Here is a 26,609-nt window from a genome sequence, read left to right as displayed (position 1 = left end):
AACCTCCACCTCCCAGGTTTAACCCTCCTTCCTCAGCCTCCCAAGTAGCGGGGATTGAGTAGCTGGGATTACAGGCGCCTGGCACCACATCCGACTAATTTTTGTTAATTTAGTAGAGACAGGGTTTTGCCGTGTTGGCCAGGCTAGTCTCGAACTCCTGACCTCAAGTGATCCTCCCGCCTTGGCCTCCCAAAGTGCTGGCATTACAAGCATAAGCCACCACACCCGGCCTTTGTAGCCTATTTAGAAATGCCTTCCCTCCCTCCACCAAGAGATCTTAAACATGTTATCTTCTTCCACATTTCTGACATTCCCATTTTAACACATGAATCACTTTTGTAAGGACTAAAAATGGGAATCTCAGCTTATTTTTTGAATAAGACTGATAGCAAATGCACACAGCACAGTACAACAGCTCAGCCTGACATATGGTAAAGTTCCCCCATCCAAGATTTTTTTTTAATATACTTTCTGCTGCTATTTTGAGCTTTAAAAAAATCATTTTAAAGTATATAATGAGTATAATGAGTTTTCTTTTTCTGGATTCCGAGGCACCTTGAGCAAGACAACCGAATCCTTGTTTTCTCACAAGGTCACACTATGCATTTTGCCCATGTACCTATGATCTTTTATTTTCTATTTTTTTGAGACAGGATCTCGGTCTGTCACCCAGGCTGGAGTGCAGTGGCCTGATCTCGGCGCATGGCAACCTCCACCTCCTGGGTTCAAGTGATCCCCTGCTTCCATGTAACTGGGACTACAGGAGTATATCATCACATGTGGCTAATTTTTTGTTTGTTTTTTTAAGATGGAGTTTCACTCTTGTTGCCCAGGCTGGAGTGCAATGGCACAATCTCAGCTCACTGCAGCCTCTACCTCCCAGGTTCATGGATCCTCCTGCCCCAGCCTCCCAAGTAGCTGGGATTAAAGGCATGTGCCCAGCTAATTTTTGTATTTTTGGTAGAGACAGGGTTTCACCATGTTGCCCATGACCTCAAGTGATCAGCCCACCTCAGCCTCCCAAAGTGTCAGGATTACAGGCGTGAGCCACCACACCAGGCCTAATTTTTGCTTTTGTAGAGATGCAGTCTCACTATATTGCCCAGGCTGGTCTCAAACTCCTGGCCTCAAGCGATCCTCCCACTTGGCCTCCTAAAGTGCTAGATTACAGGTATGTGCCACCATACCCAGCCAATAGTGTCTTTTTTTTTTTTTTAATGAGATGGAGTTTTGGTCTTGTTGCCCAGGCTGGAATGCAATGGCATGATCTTGGCTCACTGCAACCTCCGCCTCCTGGGTTCAAGTGATTCTCCTGCCTCAGCCTCCCAAGTAGCTGAGATTACAGGCGCCTACCACCATGCCCAGCTAATTTTCATATTTTAGTAGAGACGGGGTTTCACCATTTGGCCAGGCTGGTCTTGAACCCCTGACTTCAGGTGATCCACCCACCTTGGCCTCTAAAAGTGCTGGGATTACAGGCGTGAGCCACCGCACCCTATGATAGTGTCTATTAAGACTGCCTTTACAAAACTTAGTGGGACATGGTGGCACATGCCTGTAGTCCCAGTTACTCAGGAGAATGAAGCGGGAGAATCGCTTGAGCCCAGGAGGTGGAGTTTGCAGTAGCAATCTCGGCTTACTGCAACCGAGATTGTGCCATTGCACTCCAGCCTGGGTAACACAGCGAGACCCTGTCTCAAAAATAAACTGCTTTGGGCCAGGTGCGGTGGCTCACGCCTGTAATTCTAGCACTTTGGGAGGCCCAGGCAGGTGGATCACCTGAGGTCAGGAGTTCAAGACCACCCTGGCCAATAGGGTGAAACCCCATCTCTAGTATAGATACAAAAATCAACTAGGCATGGTGGAATATGCCTGTAATCCCAGCTACTCGGGAGATTGAGGCAGAATCACTTGAACCTGGGAGGCGGTGGCTGCAGTGAGCCACGATCACACCACTACACTCCAGCCTGGGCGACAAAGTGAGACTGTCTCAAAAAAAAAAAAAAAAAAATGTCTCGCACCTCGAAGGTTGTCTTACCTAGGAATCTCGCTTGTTCCTCTATTTTTGAAAATTGGGGTAGAATATGAAATATGCAACTCCTAAATGTTCAGCTTAAATTTCGAGAAGTGAATATAGCACTATAGACTACGTCCTTATCGAGATAGAGAATGTCTCTGTCACCTCAGGTCACCTCGTACCTCTTCCCACTTGATCTTCCCCTTCCCGGTCCCTGGGCAGCCTCCCATCCAGTTTTGTCTCCATAGATGACATTTGCCTGTTCAGGCCAGCATGAGCTCTTGTGTTTAGGATCTTTCAGCATAAATGCCTTTGGGATTCATCCATGCCATTAATATGTGTATCAGTTTTGTCCATATATATATATACATATTTTAGAGGCGGGATCTTGCTCTGTTGCCCAGGCTGGAGTGCAGTGATGCTCTACTGCAGCCTTGATCTCCTGGGCTCAAGTGATCCTCCTGCCTCAGCCTCCTGAGTAGCTGGAACTATAGGCGCATGCCACCATGCCCAGCTAAGTTTTACATTTTTTTTTTTTTTTTTTTTGAGACGGAGTCTGGCTCTGTCGCCCAGGCTGGAGTGCAGTGGCCGGATCTCAGCTCACTGCAAGCTCCGCCCCCCGGGTTTACGCCATTCTCCTGCCTCAGCCTCCCGAGTAGCTCGGACTACAGGCGCCCGCCGCCTCGCCCGGCTAGTTTTTTGTATTTTTTAGTAGAGACGGGGTTTCACCATGTTCGCCAGGATGGTCTCGATCTCCTGACCTAGTGATCCGCCCATCTCGTCCTCCCAAAGTGCTGGGATTACAGGCTTGAGCCACCGCGCCCGGCCAGTTTTACAATTTTTTATGGAGATGGGGTCTCACTGTGTTGCTCAGGGTGGTCTAAAACTCCTGGCCTCACGTGATCCTCCCACCTCAGCTTCTGCAGCAGCTGGGACCACAGGTATGTGCCGCCACACCCAGCTAATTATTATTTATTTATTTATTTTATTTCTTTATTTTTGAGACAGTCTCACTCTGTCTCCAGGCTGGAGTGCAGTGGTGCGATCTCGACTCACTGCAACCTCTGCCTCCTGGGTTCAAGCTATTCTCATGCCTCAGCCTCCCGAGTAGCTGGGATTACAGGCCCGCCACCAGGCCCGGCTAATTTTTATGTTTTTAGTAGAGACGGGGTTTCCCCATGTTGGCCAGGCTGGTCTTGATCTCCTGGTCTCAAGTGATCTGCCTGCCTCGGCCTCCCAAAGTGCTTGGATTACAGACACGAGCTACCGTGCCCGGCAGCTGATTTTTATATTTTTTGTAGAGACGGGGTCTCGCTTTGTTGCCCGAGCTGGTCTCACACTCCTGGGCTCAAGCGATCTGCCTGCCTTGGCATCCCCAAATGCTGGGATTATAGGCATTAGCCACTGCGCCTGGACAAGAATATAATATATTAACTATACTCACTATGTTATACAATAAATATCTTAGAATGCCTTTATTTGAACTTTTTTTCTTTATATTGTTTGGAAACAACTACAGTCTCAAGAGCAGTAGATTGAATTGTGATGCAGGTCAGCCCTCCATATCCAAGGATTCCACCTCTGCCATTCAACCAACCACGGATTTAAAATATCCAGAAAAAGTCCATAAAGTTCCAAAAAGCGAAACTTGTATTTGCCGCTCATGAAGTGCTACGTGGAATCCATAAGAAGAAAGCAATGTGTAGACATTATGTCAGGTATTACAAGTAATCTAGAGATGATATAAAGTACATAAGAGAGGCTGGGTGCAGTGGCTCACGCCTGTAATCCCAGCACTTTGGGAGGCCAAGGCAGGAGGAACACTGGAGGCCAGGAGTTCAAGACCAGCCTGGCCAACATGGCGAAACACCCTCTCTACAAAAAATACAAAAATGTGCTGAGCATGGTGGCACACACCTGTAGTCCCAGCTACTCCAGAGGCTGCGATGGAAGGATCACTTGAGCCCAGCAGGTGGAGGTTACATTGAGCTGAGATTGCGCTAGCCTGGGTGACAAAGCAAGACTCTGTCAAAAAGTAATGTACACAGGGGAATGTGTATAGTGTATATGCAAATACTATGCCATTTTATTTTATTTTATTTTATTTTTATTTTATTTTATATTTGAGACAGAGTCTCACTCTGTCGCCCAGGCTGGAATATAGTAGCACAATTTCGGCTCACTGCAACCTCTGCTTCTTGGGGTCAAGCGATTCTTCTGCCTCAGCTTCCCAAGTAACTGAGATTACAGGCATGCGCCACCACACCCGGCTAATTTTTTTGTATTTTTAGTAGAGACGGGGTTTCGCCATGTTGGTCAGGCTGGTCTTGAACTCCTGGCCTCAAATGATCCACCCGTCTTGGCCTCCCAAAGTGCTGGAACTACAGGTGTGAGCCACCACGCCCAGCCTATGCTATTTTCTATCAGGGATTTGAGCACATTCTGATTTTGGTACCACATGGGATCCTGGAACCAATCCCCTGGGGATACTGAGAGATGGCTGGATGTAGATTTGTATACATATGTGTATCCACATATAGTCTACTTTTCTAGGAGTTGAATGACTGGGTTGAAACTTTAGAACTGGCACATCTGCTAAAAATCGAGCAGGTGTTTTATAGGGATTACATTAACTTTGCAGACTTCTGGAAGAATTGACATGTTAATGACAAGCCTTCCTTTTTTTTTTTTTTTTTTTTTTGAGACGGAATCTCGCTCTGTCGCCCAGGTTGGAGTGTGGTGGCACGATCTCCACTCACTGTAAGCTCCGCCGCCTCCCAGGTTCATGCCATTCTCCTGCCTCAGCCTCTCTAGAAGCTGGGACTACAGGCACCCACCACCACGCCCGGCTAATTTTTTTGTATTTTTAGTAGAGACAGGGTTTCACCGTGCTCGCCAGAATGGTCTCGATCTCCTGACCTCGTGATCCGCCCGCCTTGGCCTCCCAAAGTGCTGGGATTACAGGCGTGAGCCACCAAGCCCGGCCAAGCCTTCCTTTCTAAGAACAGGGCTTGTCCTGTTTGTTCCGGAATTCCTTTGTGTCCACAGCTTTTCATCCAGATCTTGCAGACTTCATAACTGGATTCCTAAGTATTTAGTCCCTTCATTGCTAATATAAATGGGGATGTTTTCTTGTTTTCTAAACTGTGGTCCTTTGCCTATGGAGAGATGCTCCATTTGTATTGGCTGTGATTTTGTAAATTGGTTTTTGAACCTAACCAACTTGTTGAATTCCTTTTTTTTTTTTTTGGAGATGGAGTCTTGCTCTGTCACCCAGTGCAGTGGCGCGATCTCTGCTCACTGCAACCTCCACCTTCAGGTTCAAGGGATTCTCCTGCCTCAGCCTTCTGAGTAGCTGGGATTACAGACATAGGCCATCACGCCCAGCTAATTTTTGTATTTTTAGTAGAGATGGGGTTTCACCATGTTGGCCAGGCTGGTCTCCAACTCCTGACCTCAGGTGATCCGCCCACCTCAGCCTCCCAAAGTGCTGGGATTACAGGTGTGAGCCATCACACCTGGCCTGAATTTCCTTGTTTTTAATCCCACTTTTTCAGTTGTCACAGTCTGAGGTATACAATCCTTCACCAAAGACAACTTGAGGACATACTTTGGTGTAAGAATTAGAAGCCATTGTCTTGTCTTTCGAGAGACAGGGTCTTATTCTTTCACCCAGACTGGACTGCAGTGATGCGATCATAGCTCACTGCAGCCTCCAACTCCTTTGCTCCAGAGATCCTCCCCGCTCAGTCTCTGGAGGAGCTGGGACTAAAGGTATGTACCACTATGCCTAACTCATTTTTATTTTTATTTTTAGTAAAGATGAGTTCTTGCCATGTTGCCCAGGCTGGTTTCAAACTCCTGGGCTCCAGTGATCTTCCCTCCTCAGCCTCCCAAAGTGCTGGGATTACAAGTGTAAGCCACCGTGCCTGGCTTCTTTTCTTTTTTTTTTTTTTCCTTTTAATGTATTATTATTTTTTGTAAAGATGGGGTCTCGCTGTGTTGCCCAGGCTGGTCTCCAGTGATTTCAATTCTTGTAAGTATAAAGCAGATGTGGAAGTGCTGGGTCATTTGGTAGTTCTATTTTTAATTTTTTGAGGAACCACCATACCATAGTTCATAGTGGAAGGCTGTTTTATTTTAATGAAATAAACGTAAGGCACCGCTGATGTGCCCATCTACTTCCCTAGAAAAACCACAGTAAGGACATTGCCATGTCTCCTTTCTGCCCCTATTTTTTGACTGTTACCACATCTGCATGTCCCATCAATTTAGTATTTCCTTCTTTTTATTTCTATTTACTTTTTTTTTTTTTTTTTTTTTTTTTTTTTGAGATGGAGTCTGTCACCTACGCTGGAGTGCAGTGGTGCAATCTTGGTTCATTGCAACCTCTGCCTCCTGGGTTCAAGTGATTCTCCTGCCTCAGCCTCCTGAGTAACAGGCATGCACCACCACACCCAGCTGATTTTTTTTTTTTTTTGAAACAGAGTTACCTTCTTGTTGCCCAGGCTGGAGTGCAATGGCAGGATCTCAGCTCACTACAACCTCCACCGCCCAGGTTCAAGCAATTCTCCTGCCTCAGCCTCCTGAGTAGCTAGGATTACAGGCATGTGCCACCACACCCATCTAAGTTTGTATTTTTAGGAGAGATGGGGTTTCTCCATGTTGGTCAGGCTGGTCTTGAACTCCTGACCTCAGGTGATCCACCTGCCTTGGCCTCCCAAAGTGCTGGGATTACAGGCGTGAGCCACCGTGCCTGGCCATACCCAGCTGATTTTTGTATTTTTAGTAGAGATGGGGTTTCATCATGTCGGCCAGGCTTGTCTCGAACTCTTGACCTCAAGTGATCCTCCCACTTTGGCCTTCCAAAGTGCTGGGATTACAGATGTGAGCCACAGCACATGGCTTATTTTTATTTCTTTTTAGAAAGAGTCTTGGCCGGGCACGGCGGCTCACGCCTATAATCCCAGCACTTTGGGAGGCCAAGGCAGGCAGATCACCTGAGTTTGGAGTTCAAGACTAGCCTGGCCAACATGGAGAAACCCCGTCTCTACTAAAAATACAAAATTAGATGGGCATGGTGGAGCATGCCTGTAATCCCAGCTACTAGGGAAGCTGAGGCAGAATAGCTTAAACCCGGGAGGCGGAGGTTGTGGTGAGCCGAGATCATGCCATTGCACTCCAGCCTGGACAACAAGAGCAAAGCTCCGTCTCCAAAAAAAAAAAAAAAAAAAAAAGGAGTCTCTCTCCATCACCCAGGCTGGAGGACGTGGTACGATATCGGTTCATGGCAACCTCCGCCTCCTGGGTTCAAGGGATTGTCCTGCCTCAGCCTCCCGAGTAGCTGGGATTACAGATGCCCGCCACCACACCTGGCTAATTTTTGTATTTTTAGTAGACATGGGGTTTCGCTATGTTGGCCAGGCTGGTCTCGAACCCCTGACCTCAGGGGATCCGCCTGTCTGGGTCTCCCAATGTGCTGGGATTACAGATGTGATCCACTGCGCCCAGCAGAAATAGGGCCTTTAGAGAGAAAATTAAGGCCAGGTGCGGTGGCTCACACCTGTAATCCCAGCATGTTGGGAGGCCAAGGCAGGCAGATCACGAGGTCAGGAGTTCAATACCAGCCTTGCCAACTTGGTGAAACCCCGTCTCTACTAGAAATACAAACATTAGCCGGGTGTGGTGGCACATGCCTGTAGTCCCAGCTACTCGGGAGGCTGAGGCAGGAGAATCACTGGAACCCAGGAGGTGGAGGTTGCCATTAGCTGAGATTGCACCACTGCACTCCAGCCTGGGCTACAGAGTAAGACTTCACCTTAAAAAAATAATTAAAAAAAAAAAAAAAAAAGAATTAAGTTTAAATGAGGTCATTAGGGTGGGCCCTAATGCAATAAGACTGATGTCCTTAGAAGAAGAGATTGGGACATAGATACACACAGAGGAGGCCATGTGAGGACAGACGGAGAAGGTGCCACCACCTCAGAAGAAACCAACCCTGCTGACACTGTGATCTTGGACTTCCAGCCTCCAGAATTGAGAAAATAAATGTGTGCTGTTTAAGCCCCCCAGTCTGTGGTATTTCGTCGTGGCAATATGAGAGAAAGTAACTAATGTTAAGCTGGGTTTGCTCATTTCTGTTTTCTGGCATAATTTCACAAAGCCCCTGACTCTGGGACATGTCTGCACAGCTCTACAGAATGAGGCTTTGAAGACAAAACAGTATAGAGCACAGGGCACCCCATGTCTCTTGCCCGCGTCACTGTATTCCTTAAGTGAGTCTGGGCACAGTGGCTCATGCCTGTGATCCCAGCATTTTGGGAGACTAGGGCAAGAGTATCACCTTAGCCTGGGGAGGTTGAGGCTGCAGCGAGCTGTGATCGCGCCACTGCACTCCAGCCTGGGTGATAGAGCAAGACCCTGTCCCAAAAAAAAAAAAAAAAAAAAAAGGTGTGCCGGGCGCGGTGGCTCACGCCTGTAATCCCAGCACTTTGGGAGGCCGAGGCGGGTGGATCACCTGAAGTCAGGAGTTCGAGACCAGCCTGACCAATATGGAGAAACCCCGTCTCTACTAAAAACACAGAATTAGCTGGGCATGGTGGTGCATGACTGTAATCCCAGCTACTCGGGAGGCTGAGGTGGGAGAATTGCTTGAACCCCGGAGGCAGAGGTTGCAGTGAGCTAAGATTGCGCCACTGCACTCCAGCCTGGGTGACAGAGCAAGACTCCATCTCGGAAAAAAAAAAAAAAAAGGACCTGGCCTAAGCCTTTTCCTACATATAAAATAACATCTAATTGGGTTAGGGTATTACGCTTCTGTAATCTATAACCAGATGTACTCTTGCACCCAAACCTTGATGTGGCCGGGCATGGTGGCTCACACCTGCCTAATCCCAGCACTTTGTTCATTGCAGCCTCCACCTCCCGGGCTCCAGGGATTCTCCTGCCTCAGCCTCCTGAGTAGCTGGGATTACAGACACATGCCATCATGCTCAGCTAATTTTTGTATTTTTAATAGAGATGGGTTTTCACCATGTTTGCCAGGCTAGTCTTGAACTCCTGACCTCAGGGCATCTGCCCGCCTTGGCCTCCCAAAGTGCTGGGATTACAGACGTGAGCCACTGTGCCCAGCCTCTTTCTTTTTCAGAGACAGGGTTTTTGCTCTGTCGCCCAGGCCAGAGTGTAATGGTACAATCATAGCTCACTGCAGCCTTACCTCCGGGGCTCAGGCAATCCTCCCACCTCAGCCTCCCAGGTAGCTGGGACTACAGGCGTACATTACCACACCCAGCAATTTTTTGTGTGTAGTGATGGGGTCTCAATGACGTTGCCTCGTCTGGTCTTGAACTCCTGGGCTCAAGAAACTCTTCTGCCTTGGCCTCCCAAAGTGCTGGGATTATAGGCATGAGCCACAGTGCCCAGCCAAGAAATATATTTATATGTTACATCTCACATATATTACATAAATGCATATTATATATTAATTCATGTCCAAAAATAATCTTTCCTTTCTTGGTGCCTTCTTTCCAAAGCATTCCTCATTAACAGGTTCTGATTCTTTCTTTCCAGGAAATGATTTGCATATATCTGCATATCTATGTGCTATTAAAGATGTACACAAATTGGTTCCTACAATATATGCCATTTTATATATTGCTTCCTCTTTTTTTTTTTTTGAGATGAAGTCTCGCTGTGTCGCCCAGGCTGGAGTGCAATGGTGATTCTCCTGCCTTAGCCTCCCGAGTAGCTGGGATTACAGGCGCCCACCACCACGGCCAGATATATATATATATATATATATATTTTGTATTTTTAGTAGAAACGGCATCTGACCATGTTGGCCAGGGGCTGGTCTTGAACTCCTGACCTCCGGTGATCCACTCTCCTCGGCCTCCCAAAGTGCTGGGATTACAGGAGTGAGCCACTGCGCGCCATCTTTGCTTCCCCTTTTTATCCTGAAGTTTGTTTTTAACATGAGCACAAATGTATCTACCTCCTTAAAGATCAAATAGCAATTTATAGATTAAAGTAGAGCATAACTTCATCTATGTAACTAGTCCCTATGGATGGTGGATGAGTGTTTCCAGTTTTTGCTATCATAAACAATACTGCAGACATTTTACTTACATCTTTGCATATATTTACAAGTTTATTCGCAGCAGGAATTATTAGCTGGTTCAAAGGAAAATTCATACGTGCTTGTTTTTTTCTTTTTTTGAGACAGAGGCTTGCTCTGTCACCCAGGCTGGAGTGCAGTGGGGCAATCTTGGCTTACTGCAACCTCTGTCTCCCAGGTTCAAGTGATCCTTCTGACTCAGTCTCCCAAGTAGTTGGGATCACAGGCGCCCGCCACCACCATGCCCAGTGAATTTTTGTATTTTTAGTATAGATGAGGTTTCACCATGCTTTCCAGGCTGGTCTCAAACTCCTGACCTCAGGTGATCCACCCACCTCAGCCTCCCCAAGTGCTGGGATTACAGGCGTGAGCCACCGCGCCTGGCCTGTTTCCCTACAACATCTTTACTACCACTGGGTGATATCAAATTTTTAAAGCTTTGCCCAATCTGCTAGGTTGTTTGGATTTTGTGTTGCTCAGAGTACATTTGAGTAAGCTTGTACAAATGTTTATCAGCCCTTTGGACCAGCTTCATATTTTCACCAATATACATAGCCAGGACACCCTCCTGAAAAACCGCCGCAAACCGCAGCGGTGTGCCTCTCTTTCCTGCCTCCAGCTAATGTTTTTCCTTCCACTTGGGTCTCTACAGGCTTCTAGAATAATTTTTTCCACAAGAAAAGCTGGTGATATTCTAAACCCTTGAGTGGCCTCCTCACTCACACCTCAGAGGATAAACAGCATAAACTTTGTTTTTCCTGTCTTCTTCTTTATTTTTCTCAGGCCATTCTCCCTTACAAGTTTGTTTTGTTTTGTTTGTTGCATGTATGTGTCTGTGTGTGTGTGTGTGTGTCTGTGTCTGTGTTTTCGAGACAGAGTCTCGCTCTGTTGCCTAGGCTGAAGTGCAGTGGTGTGATCATGGCTCAACCTCCTGGACTGAAGCTATTCTCCCACGTCAGCCTCCTAAGTATCTGGGACTACAGGCACACAGAATTATGCCCAGCTAATTTTTTTAAAGTTGTTGTTTTCTTTTTTTTTTTGTTTTTTTTTTTTAGGGGCCAGGCTCACAACTGTAATCCCAGCACCTTGGGAGGCTGAGGCGGGCCCCTGTCTCTACTATCTCTACTAAAAATACAAAAATTAGCACGACATGGTGGCCGTAGTCTGTAATCCCAGCTATTCGGGAGGCTAAGGCAGGAGAATCTCTAGAACCCGGGAGGCAGAGGTTGCAGTGATCCAAGATTGTGCCACTGCACTCCAGACTGGGCGACAGAGTGAGACTGCATCCCCCCCCAAAAAAAATGTGTTTTAGAGATGGGGGTCTTGCTATGTGTTGCCCAGGCTGGTCGAACTCCGGGGCTCAAGTGATCCTTCTGCCTCAGTCTCCCAAAGTGCTGGGATTACAGGCGCGGGCCACAACACCCAACTAATTTTTGTATTTTTAGTAAAGACGGGTTTCGCCATGTTGCCCAGGCTGGTCTTGAACTCCTGACCTCAAGAGATCTGCCCGCCTCGGCCTCTCAAAGTGCTGGGATTACACCTGTAAGCCACTGCATCCGGCATTGTCAAACTTTTTTTGTTCATATCACCCTCCTTAGGAGAAAACCCGAATTATTCTAAAATTGAATTTACATCAACTAAATTAATTTCAATATAATTACATTTAATATCTCCCTAAAGGCAGAAACTAAATACTTAGGAATAAGATGGCTGATAGAGCTGGCTTTAGAAGACCACAATATCTAAGATTTTTTTCCTCCCTGAAAAGCAGTTTTTTCCCCTGGGGAGTCATCATGAATCACTCCAACTGAGGACGGTTGTGCTTAGAGCAAGCAGCTGAGCCATAAAGAAGTAAATGCACAAAATTATACCGGAAAGCCAAGAATGCTACAAAGAAAAGAAGAGGGAGTGGCTGGGGAGGGGGGCGACTTGGCATCTGAATCATTGAGATCGGGAAAGAAGATAAGGAACAGTTTAAGCAAAAGGATTGTTTTCCCTGAGCTTTGGTTTCTTTTTTCTTTTTTTTTCTGTTTTAGAGACAGGGGTTCTCACTATGCTGCCCAGGCTGGTCTCAAACTCCTGGCCTCAAGCGATCCCCACACCTCAGTCTCCCAAAGTGCGGGATTACAGGCATGCGCCACCGGACCCAGTCTGAGCCTCAGTTTCCTCAGCTGTAAAATGGAAGTAATATCCTCCTCACCGTGCTTCATATACAACAAGCACTCAATAAGTGAGCCTTGTTATGATTATTATTATTTATTTTAATTTTACTTCTTTTTCTCAGACAGAGTCTCACTCTGCAGCCCAGGCTAGACTGCAGTGGTGTGATTTCGGCTCACTGCAGCCTCCGCCTCGTGGGTTCAAGCGATTCTCCCGCCTCAGCCTCCCGAGTCCCTGGGATTATAGGCGCCCGCCACCACGCCTGGCTAATTTTGGTTTTTTGTGTGTGTGGGGTTTTTTTTGTTTTGTTTTTTTTTTTGAGACGGTGTCTCGCTCTGTCGCCAGGGTGGAGTGCAGTGGCGCAATCTCAGCTCACTGCAACCTCCACCTCCCGGGTTCAAGCGATTCTCCTGCCTCAGCCTCCAATCTGTAGCTAGGACTACAGACGCGCACTACCACGCCCAGCTAATTTTTGTATTTTTAGTAGTGACGGGGTTTCGCCACGTTGGCCAAGCTGGTCTCGAACTCCTTACCTCAGGTGATCCGCCCGCCTCGATCTCCCAAAGTGAGGGGATTACAGGCTTGAGCCACCGCGCCCCGCCTATTTTAATTTTAAAGGTTAATAGGACCAGCACTGAAATCAGCCTCTGCCCCGCCAGCCCTGCTCTGGTACCAGCAGCGTTCAGCAGCACACACAGCCGCGTGCGCCTCCACCTCCGTCCGCAGGTGTCGTTGTGGGTGCCGCGGCTGGGCCTCTCTAGCGGCGACGGCGACACCGGAAGTCTCGTTTTCCACCCACTTCCGCTCTCTGGCCAGGCTTGGGCTGCGTGGAGAATACTTTTTGCGATGCCTACTGGAGACTTTGAGTGAGTCCGGGATCGCGGAGGGGGGCATGGGAAGCGGTTGGGGTGCTCTGGGCAGTATTATGGGGCCTGGGTGTGCCGAGGCTGCGGGGACCGGGCCTTGCTGACTTAATCTTCGCTTCCCACACATTTGTTTCCGCAGTTCGAAGCCCAGTTGGGCTGACCAGGTGGAGGAGGAGGGGGAGGACGGTAAGTGTACCCGGTCGCGCGGGGTAATCGCGGCCAGGCCCGAGCCGGGCGACTGACGCCTGCTTCCATCTCGCAGTCTGGCACCGTGTCCCCCGTCACGACCAGCCCCTGCCCCGCGCCATCCTCCTTGGGACCTGCCTGTTGCCAACTCCAGGTGTTCCCCGGCGGGTCCCTGTTCCTCCCATGTTACTGCCGAAGTCCTCCCAGCTGTTGCCTTACTCCAGGGAGGAAGTTGTAATCTCCCGTCTCCTGTTTCTCTACTGGCGCCTGGTTGGCTTCATGGCCTGGCACCCACCTTCCTACGAGGGATCCCCCATCTTTGCCACTCCAAGTCCCCACAGGGCTATCCCAGTGCGCTGCCTGGTCAGCCCTCTGCCCTTGACCTGCCTTTCTCAGCTCTTGCTGTAGGCATCATCCCAAAGGCCCTTCCATCGCAGCTGGGGAGCTCCTGCCCTGGACCTGACCCCTCCTCCCCACGCTGCCTCTTGCAGACAAATGTGTCACCAGCGAGCTCCTCAAGGGGATCCCTCTGGCCACTGGCGACACCAGCCCAGAGCCAGAGCTACTGCCGGGAGGTGAGTGAGGACTGCCACTCCGTGTCCGGGCTGCCTCTCCCTCCAGCCCTGCCGCTCCTGATCCCCATGACCCAGGGCTCAGTCCTTCTGTTTTTCCCCTTCTCCCAGCTCCACTGCCACCTCCCAAGGAAGTCATCAACGGAAACATAAAGACAGTGACAGAGTACAAGATAGATGAGGATGGCAAGAAGTTCAAGGTGAGGGTAGGGGGGCCCTTAGACCAGAAGGCGGCGGGGTATGCTGAGGGGGTTGGTAAAGGAGATCCCCTAGTCCCAGAAGCCTGACCCTTCTCCCCTGCCATCCTCAGATTGTCCGCACCTTCAGGATTGAGACCCGGAAGGCTTCAAAGGCTGTTGCAAGGAGGAAGGTGAGGCGCTCCTTCCCCAGGGCTAACCCAGAGGAATTGGGAAACCGTGCTCCGGGACCTTTTTGTTAAGAGATGGGGCTTAACTCTTTTTTTTTTTTTTTTGAGACAGAGTGTCGCTCTGTCCCCCAGGCTGTAGTGCAGTGGCACGATCTCGACTCACTGCAACCTCCGCCTCCTGGGTTCAAGTGATTCTCCTGCCTCAGCCTCCTGAGTAGCTGGGATTACAGGCATGCGCCACCACGCCCAGCTGATTTTTGTACTTTTAGTAGAGACGGGGTTTTGCCATGTTGGCCAGGCTCGTCTCGAACTCCTGACCTCACGTTATCCACCTGCCTCGGCCTCCCAAAGTGTTGGGATTACAGCCGTGAGCCATCGCACCCAGCCGGGCTTAACTCTTTGTACCTATTTTGTTGAAGCTGAACTGAGGCCTGGAGTGCTTACACTCTCTTGGGACTCTGGAAAGTCCAGGGCATAGGAGTCGATGATAAATAGCGATTAAATAAATGATAAATATCTAATAAAAGTTTGATGATAGATATCAAATTATATTAATAAATGTCAAATAAATTCCATTATAAATATCGAGTGAAAGTTAGATTCTTTTAATTTTTTTAAAGACACAGGGTCCAGTTCTGTTGCCCAGGTTGGAGTGCAGTGGCACGATCATAGCTTACTGCAGCCTTGAACTCCCAGGCTCAAGCCAACCTGGGATTACAGGTGTGCACTGCCACACCCGGCTAATTTTAATTATTTGTAGAGATGGGGTTTCACTATGTTGCCCAGGCTGGTCTCCAGCTCCTGGGCTTAAGAGATCCTCCCACCTTTGCCTCTCAAAGTGCTGGGATTACAGGAGGGAGCCACCGGGCCCAGCCGGGGTTAGATTCTTGTTCCTCTTGGCCTGTCAGCCTGGAGGAACAGAGGCAGGAGGTGGTCGCAGCAGTTAGAGGCATTAGCAATAAATACACTTAGAACAGCTTGCTGTGCACTTAATTGTAACATGCCCCATGGCAAACGCCTTGCAGGGAGTGTCTCTCTGATTCAGTCTCCTTAGGAGCCCAGGGAGGCAGGAAGCTTTTGTGGTTCCCGTTTGATAAGGGAGGAAGGGAGGAAGCTGAGGCTCAGGTTGTCTAGCTCAAGGGCCCGGAGGTCTGGGTAGACCCCTGCACATCCCTGAGTATCACGCCCTGGTGGGAGCTGGTCCGCCAGCCTGCACAGGCCCCAGGCTGTACAGCTGTCACCTGGAGCTTGGGCCTGGCGTGTACTCAGGAAATGGGAACTGTCGCCAGGACTATTTGGGGAGTGGTTGAGGAGGATGAAAATGGGGTTCGAGGCCCAGGTACTCTGGGGATGGCTGCTGTAGGTCTAGGGTACCCCACTGTGGAACCCTGCCTGCCCCTGCCCTCAACTGTCCCCCATCCCCCCCTGAGCCCAGAACTGGAAGAAGTTCGGGAACTCGGAGTTTGACCCCCCGGGACCCAATGTGGCCACCACCACCGTCAGTGATGACGTCTCTATGACGTTCATCACCAGCAAAGAGGTGAGCAGGGCGTTCGGGGGGGCTGGCGTGCTGGGGTGGGGCACAGGGGGTGCCTCAGCCGCCTCTGAGCTCCCACAACCCGCCCCTGCCAGGACCTGAACTGCCAGGAGGAGGAGGACCCCATGAACAAACTCAAGGGCCAGAAGATCGTGTCTTGCCGCATCTGCAAGGGCGACCACTGGACCACCCGCTGCCCCTACAAGGACACGCTGGGTCCCATGCAGAAGGAGCTGGCCGAGCAGCTGGGCCTGTCTACCGGCGAGAAGGAGAAGCTGCCGGGAGGTGCGGGGCTGGGGATGCTGGCTGCCATGGCGGGGGCGGGGGGTCCTGCTGTCAGTGCGCGGGTTCTGTCCCCAGTGCTGCCTTTGTGCTGTCATCTCCCACACGACAGCGTGGCAGGGTTGATGGCGCCCGACTCTTCTCAGGGCGTCTGTGCCTTCCTAATTGGCTGTACCTCCTGTGGTTGGGAGACCGGCGTCTCTCGTGTATGTGTGACTTGGCAGCTGTGACTCTGCTGGTGGCCCTATGACTGTCCTGATGGGAGCTGCTGTCTGTCGGCCCTTGTGTGTACACACTGTGTGTGTAGTGTCTCCGTTGCATGCCTGTGGCTGTAACGTCTGAATCTTTTGGTGGGATTGCTGGTGGTGAGTGTGAGAGTGGAGACGTGCATTTGTCGCCTACCATGCGAGGGAAACCTGGGCACTGTTCCTGTCGTGTGTCCCATGCCTGCTGTCGCTGTGGATGTGAGGCTGCCATTCCCGTCGCCACCCCCCCAACCCACCCTCTCTGGGGTGGGGTCAGGGCTCCCTCTTCCTCCGCCATTGTCACCGGCCAGGAGCTCAAATGGTGTCAGCTTCCTAGGTGTCACCTTGGTGTCCTCGTGGCCAACTGGCTGCCTGTGGCTTGGCACACGGTGCCTGCGCTGGGTCAGCACTGAAGCCTGAGCCTCCTGGGGCGGCTGTGTCCCTGTTCCTGCGCCAGGGTGAGGTTGAACTCAGTTGACTGTCTTTTGGTCCCCAGAGCTGGAGCCGGTGCAGGCCACGCAGAACAAGACAGGGAAGTACGTGCCACCAAGCCTGCGCGACGGGGCCAGCCGCCGCGGGGAGTCCATGCAGCCCAACCGCAGAGGTGAGGGGCACCCTGATGCCAGGCTGGTGGGTGGGCATCTCCCGGCACCTCGTAATTATCCCCAAAGCATGCACACAAGGGCCGGGCAGGGGCCTCCCCCTCACAGCCACCTCCCCTCTCCCACACAGCCGACGACAACGCCACCATCCGTGTCACCAACTTGTCAGAGGACACACGTGAGACCGACCTGCAGGAGCTCTTCCGGCCTTTCGGCTCCATTTCCCGCATCTACCTGGCTAAGGACAAGACCACCGGCCAGTCCAAGGTGGGCAGGCAGGCGGGTGCGACGGGGCTGTGTGAGGGTCACCTGTCCTGGGGTCGCCTGTCCTAGTTTGTGCCCCTGACCCCACCCCGCCCCTGCACAGGGCTTCGCCTTCATCAGCTTCCACCGCCGTGAGGATGCCGCGCGCGCCATCGCCGGGGTGTCTGGCTTCGGCTACGACCACCTCATTCTCAATGTCGAGTGGGCCAAGTAAGACTCCACCCCCGCCCCACCCCTCCCCACCCCAGCCCCTGCTCCCCACCTCGTCCCAGCACCTCCACGGAACCTTGGGCCAACCAGTGGCCGTGTGCCAATTTAGCAGTCCCCCAGCTGGTTTTGAGGGGACAGTCCTTTATTGTTTTTCTCCAAAACCTGGCAGAGGGGCAGAGGGGTGGCAGCTCTTGTGCCTGGGGTCCCTGCCAGTCCGTGGGCCAGGCCTTGAGGCTGGCCATCTGGCTCAGTGCCCGCTTTGTCCTCCCATTGCCCCGTCCTTCTCTGCCCCTAGCCCGCCACAAGGCACCATTTGGGTGTCTGGGGTCTTGGGGCGCCCCTGGAGGTCTCATACCCTGCCACCCTCCCCTACCCCAGGCCGTCCACCAACTAAGCCAGCTGCCACCGCGTGCTCGGCCCAGGACCCTCGGCGACAGAAGGCAGCCTCTGAGAGAGCGGGCTCCAAGGGCAATAAAAAAGCTCCACTCTCTCTACCCGGTCCTGTTTGTTCTCGTGTCTCCAGTCCTGTGACGGGGACCAGCGCCTCCCCTCTCCTGGGCATGGTTTGGTCCCTGACGCTGCAGGGAGCCCTGTGGCCAGCACTGTTGGGTGGGAAAGGCAACTGCTCCTGCCTGGGCTGCAGCTGGGCCTGAGCTGGCTGCAACCACAGGTGTTGCTTTTTGGGGGAAGGGGCATGTTGGGGCTGGGGTCCTGTCCTCAGGGTTCTCCAGCAACACCTGGGGTGAGGCGGCGGCTTCAGCTAGGCTACGTCACGGGCTCAGCTCATGGGACTGGGGCTCCGATGGTTTAGAGGCAGCTGTGGCATTGAGGGGCAGGGCTTGGCCAGTGTTCTTGGCGTCCTCTGGGTTCCAGCTGTCCTTGTAGCCAGGGCAGTGTCGGCAGCAGCAACCCAGGCTGGGCACCGCGGCCATGTAGAGCAGCGGGTGGACACAGAAGGCCAGGGGCATGAGGCCCCGCATCACCTGGTAGCCCACGTAGGGTCCCAGCTCCAGGGCTGCTGTGGCCTGGGCCACGTCTGCAAAGCTCGGGCAGCGGGTGCTCCAGCGCCGCCGAGCATCCACGTTGAGCACACGCATGACGTGGTAGGGCACATAGGAGCTGGCGTAGAGGGCCACGCCACTGGCCACCAGCGCTGCCACACGCAGCTTCTCGGCCACAGTCATGCTCGGGCTGCGTAGCACAGCCCGCCCGAGGGCGCCATAGGCTGCCAGCGTGAGCAGCAGCGGCAGGCCGCAGCCCAGCCCCGCCAGCACCAGGCTGTATGCTCTGTAGGCCTCCAGCCTGTGACCTGCTGTCCCCAGACACTTGATGCAGGCCTCGGGCCTGGCCACAATGCAGTTGCCCACCCCCTGCTGTGGCCTCTTCAGGTGGGAGAAGCTGAGTGTGGGCATGGCCAGCAGGGCGGCCAGGACCCAGCCGGCGGCGCTCACGGCCCAGGCGTGCTTGGGCCGCAGGTGGCTGCGGGTGAAGAAGGGGTGCACGATGCCCAGGTAGCGGTTGAGGCTGATGCAGGTGATGAAGATGACGCTGCCCAGCAGGTTGCAGGTGAAGAGGAAGCGCTCCAGGCGGCATGCGGCCTCCCCATAGCGCCAGTGCTTTGGGGGATAGAGGTAGGCGGCCAGCGGGGGCAGCGTCAGGGCGCAGAGCAGGTCACTGACTGCCAGCTGGACTGAGAAGACCACGGCGGGGTACCACGGGCGCTGCTCCCGGGTGCTGAAGCGGTACAAGGCCAGGCCATTGCTGGCCAAGGCCACCAGGAACTGAACCACCAGTATGGGCCACAGGAAGTCTTCCTGGAACCCACTGAGGATGTGGTCGGCAGCTGCCGAGAAGTTGGCAGGGCAGGACTTGGCATCTGTGGGCAGAAGGTGTCACCAGCTGAGCCCTATTCTCCCACATGGCAGCTCCTGCTGCCCCCAGAGCCCACGTCTGCCATGGCATGGATTCCTTGACACAAGTTATTTCCCCTCCCTGGAAGGAGACCGGGCTCCACTCCTTTATATGGACAGGTCTGGGCTCAGAGCCGGGGTTCTGCATTGGGCCCCGAGGAACCAGCTGAGGCAGGCCAGGCAGTCTTGGAGCTCAGGGTCCACCGGTAACATGGGCAGTGGCCACCCTGCTCCCGCACCACACCTGCCTGTGGGAGTCCCTGGCCTCACTAGAGGCCGCCGCCTCAAAGTCCAGCCCCGGCAAGGCCTGCTGGCTCCGCTTCAAACCTGTGCCGTCTGAGGCCCCACCGGGGTGGGGTCCAGCCCCGGCATCCTGCCCCGGCATCCTGCCCCGACCTCAGCACTAGCCGCCGCCCACAGCCTCTTCTCCCTGTGGCCACCAGAGGGCACCTGCGAGCACCAGAGTTCTGTCCCCATCCTTTGGCTTCCAGGTGCTCACACTTGGCCACAGAGTTGCCGCCAAAAAGCCAGACTCACCCCACAAGGTCCCACAAGAGCACTCCCGCCCGCCATACCCCCCAGTGCCACCCTCTGTGCTCCACGACTCACTCCCTCGCGCCAGCCCACCCTGGCTTCCCGGCTGCTTTTGCAGGCTTGTGCCTTGGGACCTTCATACCCAGACATTCTTTTTCTTTTTTTTTGAGACAAGAGTCTCGCTCTCATCACCCAGGCTGGAGTGCAATGATGCGATCTCAGCTCACTGCAACCTCTGCCTCCCTGGTTCAAGTGATTCTCCTGCCTCAGCCTCCTGAGTAGCTGGGACTACAGGCAACCACCACCACGCTTGGTTTAATTTTAAATGTATTTTTAGTAGAGATCGGGTTTCCCCATGTTGGCCAGGAGGTCTCGAACTCCTGACCTCAGATCTGCCTGCCTCAGCCTCCGAAAGTGCTGGGATTACAGGCATGAGCCACCGCACCTGGCCTCACCCAGACTTTCTTGAGGCTCCTTTCCCCACGTCTGTGGTCTTGCCTGTGAGAGGGCCCAAGGCCACTCTAACCACTATGTGCCCTCCACTCTCCCTTCCCTGCGCTATTTTCCCCCATACCCTGTGCCTCACCTGATGACAGTGAGAAAAATCTCCCTTTCGGGAGAATGGGGGGGCCTGCTTACACACCACTGGCGCCAGTGCTCACCGCAGTGCCCAGGGCCCAGCAGCACAGGGGCACTCACTCCTTGTACACCCCACTCCTGCCACCGCAGGCCGGGGCAGGCTCCTCCAGAGGACTCCCAACGCCAGCCTGCTCAGGGAGGAAGTGTCGTCTAGACTGGCTTTTTTTGGAGACAGGATTTCACTGTCACCGAGGCTGAGGTGCAATCACAGCTCAGTGCAGTCTCGGACCTCCTGGGGTCGTGATCCTCCTGCCTCAGCCTCACCAGTAGCTGGAATCTCAGGCTCACACCACCAGGTTTGAGACAGAGTTTTGCTCGTTGCCCAAGCTGGAGGGCAACCTCCGCCTCCCGCGTTTAAGTGATTCTCCTGTCTCAGCCTCCCGAGTAGCTGGGATTACAAGCACGTGCCACCAGGTCCGGCTAATTTTATATTTTTAGTAGCAATGGGGTTTCTGGCTGGTCAGGGTGTTCTCAAACTCCTGACCTCATGTTCTGCCCGCCTCAACCTCCCAAAGTGCTGGGATTACAGGCGTGAGCCACTGTGCCCCCCCTAGACCTAGGTTTTACCAATACCCATGCCCCACCACCCCCACCTCGTGACAATCTGCAGGGCTAACCACAGACCCCCAGAGAAAGCCAACATGCCTTCTCCTTACCTGAGACGTTGGCTGCCATGCTCCCGTGCCGAGCCTCAGCCTGTGTCTGCCACCCAGTTCCGCAGCTCCTCCCCCAGTCACTGGTGGCTTAGCGGGCCCTGCCCCTGCCCCAGCCCCACCCCCAGTTCCTGGCCCAGCCAGCCGAGCAGGCCAGGGTGCCTTTCCACCCACGTTTCCTTCCTCATTGTGCACAGCCCTCTTGAGGTTCAAGCTCATCTGCTGAAAGCGTGACCTGTCTGCTTGCAGGGCTCTTGGTGGGACTGTGGGGAGGAGCCTCATGACCACCACTGCCACCAATGAAACCAACCCCATGCAGGGTAGGGGAGAGACCCAGCTTCCAGGAAGAAACCAGGTGGGAGGGACTCCCGGAGTCACCTGCCCAGGCGACTCTGGGTTGCTTTGCAGAGCTCCAGGATCCCCCATCCCAAACGCCGACGTGGACCCCTGGCCAGTTCAGTTGTTTATTGGAGTGGAAGGGTGGGGGACACAACTCCTTTACGAAAGGAAACCGAGGGCCATGTCTCTCGGGCCCCAATCTGGGGCGTTCAGTTCATCCACTGCTCCGGTGCGGCTTGGGCTCAGGCCACTCTCTTCCGTGAGCGGCCCCGGCCCTGGCCTCGCCCACCATCCCGGGAAGCCCCTCTGGGCTCCCGCCTGGTCTGGGACCCCTGGGGCTTGTCCTTGGGCTTGGGAAACTTCCGGTCACAAAGACGACCCCTGCCTCGATCCGTTTCCCGCCGCTTCCGGCCTGGAGACTTGGCAGGCCGTTTCCGCTTGGCCTCGGGGAACAGGTCTGTGGGGACAGACAGTGTCAGGGTTCCCAGGGACAAGGACAGGCTCTGGGTGCCCCGCTGCAGACCCCACTCCATACCTTCACTAGGCGCCTCGCCGACCGCCTGGCAGAAATACTCGATGTCATCATCTTCCTGGTCATCGTCCTCCTCACCCAATCCCAGGCTCGCCGTCCTCGAAGGGATCCCAGAGGCCTCTTCATCACCACCCCCGACCCGTGCCTTCTTCATGCCCTCCAGGCTCTTCTTCCTGGAGGAGGGGGTGGGGGTCAATGTGGCTGCCCACCCCAGGGATCCCCCGGCCCCGCCGTGCCCAGCCCTGCCCGGACCTGTGGGCCTCCCGCTGCTCCTGCTTGCGCTGCACGTTCTGGGCCTGCTGAGCCTGCCTCTGTGCCTTTAGCCGCAGCTTCTTCTCCTTGGCTTCCAGGATGGCCTGCAGCTCCTCCTCTGTCTTGCGCACTGAGCCAGGAGACGCGGGTCACCAAGGTCCGGATGCAGCCCGGCACCCATGACCCCGCACCCCCGCGGGCCCCGGACTCACCAAAATTGTGGAACATCACTTTGCCCTCCCCAACACCCTCCTGGACCTTGATGAGCTGCAATGTCATCCGCGGGCCGATCTAGGGGGATGAGGGAGAAGTGTCAGCCCATTGTTGGGACTGGGGGAACCCAGGGGTCCCCTGCCCCGGGCCTCACCTCAGTGAGCCGCACCGCACTCTGCTGGGCTCGCATGTTGCCACGGCCAGCGACAGCCTGAGGCAGCTCTGTGATGTTGTGGTCGCCATCAGGCTCTGCCTCGCTCTCCGACAGCCCCGCGCCCCTGTGTGGGACATACAGGGCTCAGTGGGGGAGCTCAGGCTCCCGGGCCTGTTCTGGGGTCCCCGGGCGGCAGTGGCCTTCCGCCCTGTGCCCTCCTCACGTGGCCAGCAGCTCGCTGATGTCCTGCAGGCGGCTCATGTTGGGGAACTTTTCCTGGAGAAGCTTCTTCATCCCGCGACTCGCGCCCACAGGAACGACTTTGATGCTACTGCAGGAACGTGAGTGGACGGCAAGGGGGTGGTCAGGGGACACGGGGCTGGCAGTCCCCATCCCACCCTTCCCACAGTGCGTCAGGGCGTTTACTTTGAGACACAGCAATCACAGAGTCTCAGCAGGAGTGCTGTCATCAGCCGCACGCGGGGGCCCCCACCCGGCACCCCCTCGTCCCCCATTCCGCTGGGACACTCACTAGTGGCGGAAGTCCAGCTCCTGGGAGTCAGGGTTGTAGTCAATGAGCAGGCAGCGCTTGATGGTGTTCAGGTTCACCTGGAAGGTGAGGAACAGCGCATGCTCCAGTAGGCTCACGGCGAAGTATGGGGAAGTGGGGGCTTTGGGGGATGCATGCATGGACTGTGGCACTGGCTAGAAATGCTGCCTCCAGCTCGCACCTGCAGTTTCAGCTACTCCAGAGGCTGAAGTGGGGGGACTGCCTGAGCCCAGGAGTTCAAAACCAGCCTGGGCAACATAGCGAGTCTCCATGTCTACAAAAAGTAGATGGAAAAATGTGCTGGACGTGGTGGCTCATGCCTGTAGTCTCAGCTACTTGGGGGGCGGAGGCTGCAGGATTGCCTGCGCCCAGGAGTTCAAGATCAATGTAGGGAGACGTGTCTCTTAAAAAAAAAAAGGAAGAACGTGCAGGTTTGAACATAAAGTATAATAATTAAAAAAAAAAAAAAAAAAAAAATCAACCGGGCACGGTGGCTCAAGCCTGTGATCTCAGCACTTTGGGAGGCCAAGACAGGCGGATCACGAGGTCAGGAGATTGAGACCATCCTGGTTAACACGGTGAAACCCCGTCTCTACTAAAAAATACAAAAAAAAAACTAGCCAGGCGAGGTGGCGGGCGCCAGTAGTCCCAGCTACTTGGGAGGCTGAGGCAGGAGAATGGCGTGAACCCGGGAGGCGGAGCTTGCAGTGAGCTGAGATCCGGCCACTGCACTCCAGCCTGGGCTACAGAGCAAGACTCCGTCTCAAAAAAAAAAAAAAAAAAAAAAAAAAAAAAAAAAAAAAGGTAAGAAGAAATCCTGGTCCCTGAGCCCGTATTAGACTCTCTGATGACTGATATCTTCCATAATTTCTAAGTCCCACCTGAGAGTCACTAGTGCCAAAGATTAGGAGCTAGATCCCAGGAGCCAGACGAGTTTAAAAATCCAGTCCTGCGCCCTGGAATCTAAAATCAGCATCTTGGCCAGCCTCAGTTTTGCTTTTTTTTTTTTGAGACAGGGTCTCCCTTTGTCACCCAGGATGGAGTAGAGTGGCATGAACACAACTCACTGCAACCTCGACCTCCTGGGCTAAGGTGATCCTCACCTCAGCCTCCCCAGTAGCTGGTACTAAAGGCATGCGTCACCACACTGGGCTTTTTAAAAATCTACTTTTTGTAGACGTGCGGTCTCACTATGTTGCACAAGCTTATCTCAAAGTCTTGGGCTCAAGCGATCCTCCCACCTCGCCCTTTCAAAGTACTGGGATTACAGGCCTGAGCCATAGCACTGGGCCTGCAGCTTCCCTCTGTAAAACAGGGCCATGAGAAGAGATGCTATGATCCTGCTCAGTCCAGCACTCAACACACACGGGGAATAGAGCTCCATCAGTATTTCTCTCCACCTGCTGGAAAAGGCGCAGCTCGTGGGGTGGGGAGCGCTGGGGGCATCTCTGGACACTTTTGTCCAGCATCATCAGACACAGGAGTGGGATTTGCCCTCAGGACTCAGCAGACCCAGGAGCTCTCAGCCTCAGAACTGGGAGGACTGAGCAATCCATCTGAGGGCCTGTGGGACCTCTACCCGCTGCACCCACCCATACCCGCCACCTCGCCAGGCCAGACCCACCTTGTGCACATTGATGGAGGGGAACAGGTTCTGGAATATGGTGGCCATGAGCTTCACATGCATGCCGTGGGGGCCAAAGCTGTTGAGTACCAGGAGGGGTGGGTGGGCAAACTGCTGCTCGTGCATGCGGTGCCGGCGCAATGAGGAGACCACATCACGCACCAGCGAGTACTGTAGGGCAGGAGTGAGGGGGTGACCACCAACCACACATGGCTGGGAACACCCCCAAGTCCAGCTCTGACCCCACATGGCTTTGTACCACCTCCACCCCTCTCACCTTCTTGACCTGGAAGGTCAAGGTGGGGCCTCCTGGGAGGCGCATCAACTTCTGCAGGAGAAAAAAAGATCAGTGACGCTGGAGGGGTCTAGCAGAGGAGTCTGCGAGTAGGCACCTTTGCCCCATCTCTTCTTCAGAGCGTTTACTTTGAAGCCAGAAATCACAGCAGCTCAGAGGCACATGTGTTCATCATAAGAGAAGGGGGAAGTGGGGGTCTGGGGGAGATGAAGGGTGAGGGCATCTACTCACAAAGTAGACACTGGTCTCTGTTTTGCTCAGGATCAGAAAGTGTGTGACCCCGAGGGGCCCAGCCACTGCCACACAGTCTTTCAGCGAGTTCTTCTTACGAACCTGGAAATGACAAAAAGAAAAAGAGAAAACATAGCTTATCCCTTATTGCGATGACTATAAGCTGATGGTGCAAATCCTGTTATGGTCTGTCTAGCATCAAACCCTTTCAATAAGCCCAGAGGAGCAAAAGAATCTTAGCCTTTAGAGTCAATCAGACGCGGATTTGAGTTCTAACTCTTACCTCTTGCTCACAGCGCATTTTCCCATTGACAAATGAGTGAACTGAGGCCCAGCAAGGTTAACTAACTTGCTTCAGGTACTGGGGAGAAGACAGTTTCCAACCCTGCTTTGCTGCCTCCAGATTCTAGCCTCTTTTTTTTTTTTCGACACGGTCTCCTCCTGTCGCCCAGGCTGGAGTGAGGTGGCATGATCCTGATTCACTGCAGCCTTAATTTCCTGGGCTCAAGGAATCCTCCCACCTCAGCCTCTCGAGTAGCTGGAACTACAGGCATGCACCACCATATCCGACTAATTTTTCTATTTTTTGCAAAGACGGGGTTTCGCCATGCTGCGCAGGCTGATCTCGAATTCCTCGGCTCAAGTGATCCTCCTGCCTCAGCCTCCCAAAATACTGGGAATACAGGCATGAGCCACCACGCCCGGCTCCAGATTCCAGTCTTAACCGTCAGGCTTAGGCGACCAACTATCTCCCAAGCTGCGCGCCCTCACTCCAGCTCAGCAAAGCCCTGAAAGGTAGAGATGATGCTCCCCATGAGGGTCACTTTTTCCAGCCGGGGAGACTGAGGCCTCCCACAGTTTTATAGCGGGAGCCATTACTGCAGCCGCGAAGAGGGGGCCCAGGGTGGGTGGAGGCGGGCTGGGGGTAGGGTACAGACCTGCAGACGGCTGGCAGTGAGCGGCTCCATGACCCGCCGCACGTCCAGGCTGAGCTGCCGGATGTTGCGACCCGTACAGCCCCGCGTGAACACGAACGAGTGCGGGTTCGCGGCATAGGCCTCGAGGTTGCGGAGCTGCGCCTGAGCGCGGGCGCGCTTCTGGTGCCGGGACTGCGGTGGCAAGAGACAAACGGTGAGCGCCGCGACCTCGGTCGGGATCCCGACTGCGTCCCCTGCCTCCCAAACCTCCGGGCCTTACCCTCCCTGACTGTCCCATGCTGCTGTGTCCTCCACGAGGCCTCCTGTGTCCGCCGCTTCCGG

General features: G+C 53.6%; 3 protein-coding genes and 2 non-coding genes across 6 annotated transcripts; 1 reads left to right on the top strand and 4 right to left on the bottom strand.

Annotated features, from left to right (window-relative positions):
- The first annotated feature begins 13,079 nt into the window (after positions 1–13,079).
- EIF3G (eukaryotic translation initiation factor 3 subunit G) lies at positions 13,080–17,918 on the top strand. Its single transcript, XM_005587926.4, has 11 exons — positions 13,080–13,159; positions 13,299–13,345; positions 13,837–13,920; positions 14,029–14,117; positions 14,228–14,287; positions 15,720–15,824; positions 15,917–16,106; positions 16,845–16,952; positions 17,081–17,217; positions 17,318–17,424; positions 17,803–17,918. Exons 1-11 carry the CDS (start codon positions 13,140–13,142, stop codon positions 17,816–17,818), a joined length of 963 nt encoding a protein of 320 aa, XP_005587983.1. The 5' UTR covers positions 13,080–13,139; the 3' UTR covers positions 17,819–17,918.
- On the bottom strand, positions 17,549–21,211 carry P2RY11 (purinergic receptor P2Y11). The gene is made up of 2 exons (XM_005587927.4): positions 21,164–21,211; positions 17,549–19,300 (listed from the first exon to the last, which is right to left on the bottom strand). Exons 1-2 carry the CDS (start codon positions 21,180–21,182, stop codon positions 18,195–18,197), a joined length of 1,125 nt encoding a protein of 374 aa, XP_005587984.3. The 5' UTR covers positions 21,183–21,211; the 3' UTR covers positions 17,549–18,194.
- A 399-nt stretch (positions 21,212–21,610) lies between these two features.
- On the bottom strand, positions 21,611–26,598 carry PPAN (peter pan homolog). Of its 2 annotated transcripts, none has more exons than XM_005587922.4 (12): positions 26,548–26,598; positions 26,289–26,459; positions 25,351–25,452; positions 25,102–25,152; positions 24,825–24,995; positions 23,183–23,259; positions 22,874–22,981; positions 22,651–22,774; positions 22,496–22,574; positions 22,284–22,413; positions 22,035–22,204; positions 21,611–21,956 (listed from the first exon to the last, which is right to left on the bottom strand). In XM_005587922.4, exons 1-12 carry the CDS (start codon positions 26,563–26,565, stop codon positions 21,742–21,744), a joined length of 1,416 nt encoding a protein of 471 aa, XP_005587979.3. In that variant the 5' UTR covers positions 26,566–26,598; the 3' UTR covers positions 21,611–21,741. The 2 variants fall into 2 exon arrangements, with proteins under 2 accessions (XP_005587979.3, XP_073881921.1); XM_074025820.1 differs by having other exon boundaries at positions 24,825–24,903.
- LOC123570435 (small nucleolar RNA U105B) lies at positions 23,054–23,133 on the bottom strand. Its single transcript, XR_006694614.1, has one exon. It is a non-coding gene; the product is annotated as a small nucleolar RNA U105B (small nucleolar RNA).
- Positions 25,222–25,306, bottom strand: LOC123570429 (small nucleolar RNA SNORD105). Its single transcript, XR_006694608.1, has one exon. It is a non-coding gene; the product is annotated as a small nucleolar RNA SNORD105 (small nucleolar RNA).
- Positions 26,599–26,609: the final 11 nt, after the last annotated feature.

The sequence above is a fragment of the Macaca fascicularis genome, chromosome 19 (genome assembly GCF_037993035.2).
Source record: "Macaca fascicularis isolate 582-1 chromosome 19, T2T-MFA8v1.1".
Taxonomy (NCBI): domain Eukaryota; kingdom Metazoa; phylum Chordata; class Mammalia; order Primates; family Cercopithecidae; genus Macaca; species Macaca fascicularis.
Note: the sequence above shows the minus strand (reverse complement) of the source record. Positions and strands in the feature narration are given on the sequence as shown.

Excerpts from the sequence above, each read along its gene's own strand:
- EIF3G (XM_005587926.4), top strand. The coding sequence starts at position 13,140 with ATGCCTACTGGAGACTTTGA. Across the intron at positions 14,118-14,227 it reads AGGATGGCAAGAAGTTCAAG|ATTGTCCGCACCTTCAGGAT; the intron begins GTGAGGGTAGGG and ends TGCCATCCTCAG. Across the intron at positions 14,288-15,719 it reads AGGCTGTTGCAAGGAGGAAG|AACTGGAAGAAGTTCGGGAA; the intron begins GTGAGGCGCTCC and ends CCCTGAGCCCAG.
- PPAN (XM_005587922.4), bottom strand. Across the intron at positions 24,996-25,101 it reads TGACCTTCCAGGTCAAGAAG|TACTCGCTGGTGCGTGATGT; the intron begins GTGAGAGGGGTG and ends CCTGCCCTACAG. Across the intron at positions 23,260-24,824 it reads CCTCCATCAATGTGCACAAG|GTGAACCTGAACACCATCAA; the intron begins GTGGGTCTGGCC and ends CTCACCTTCCAG.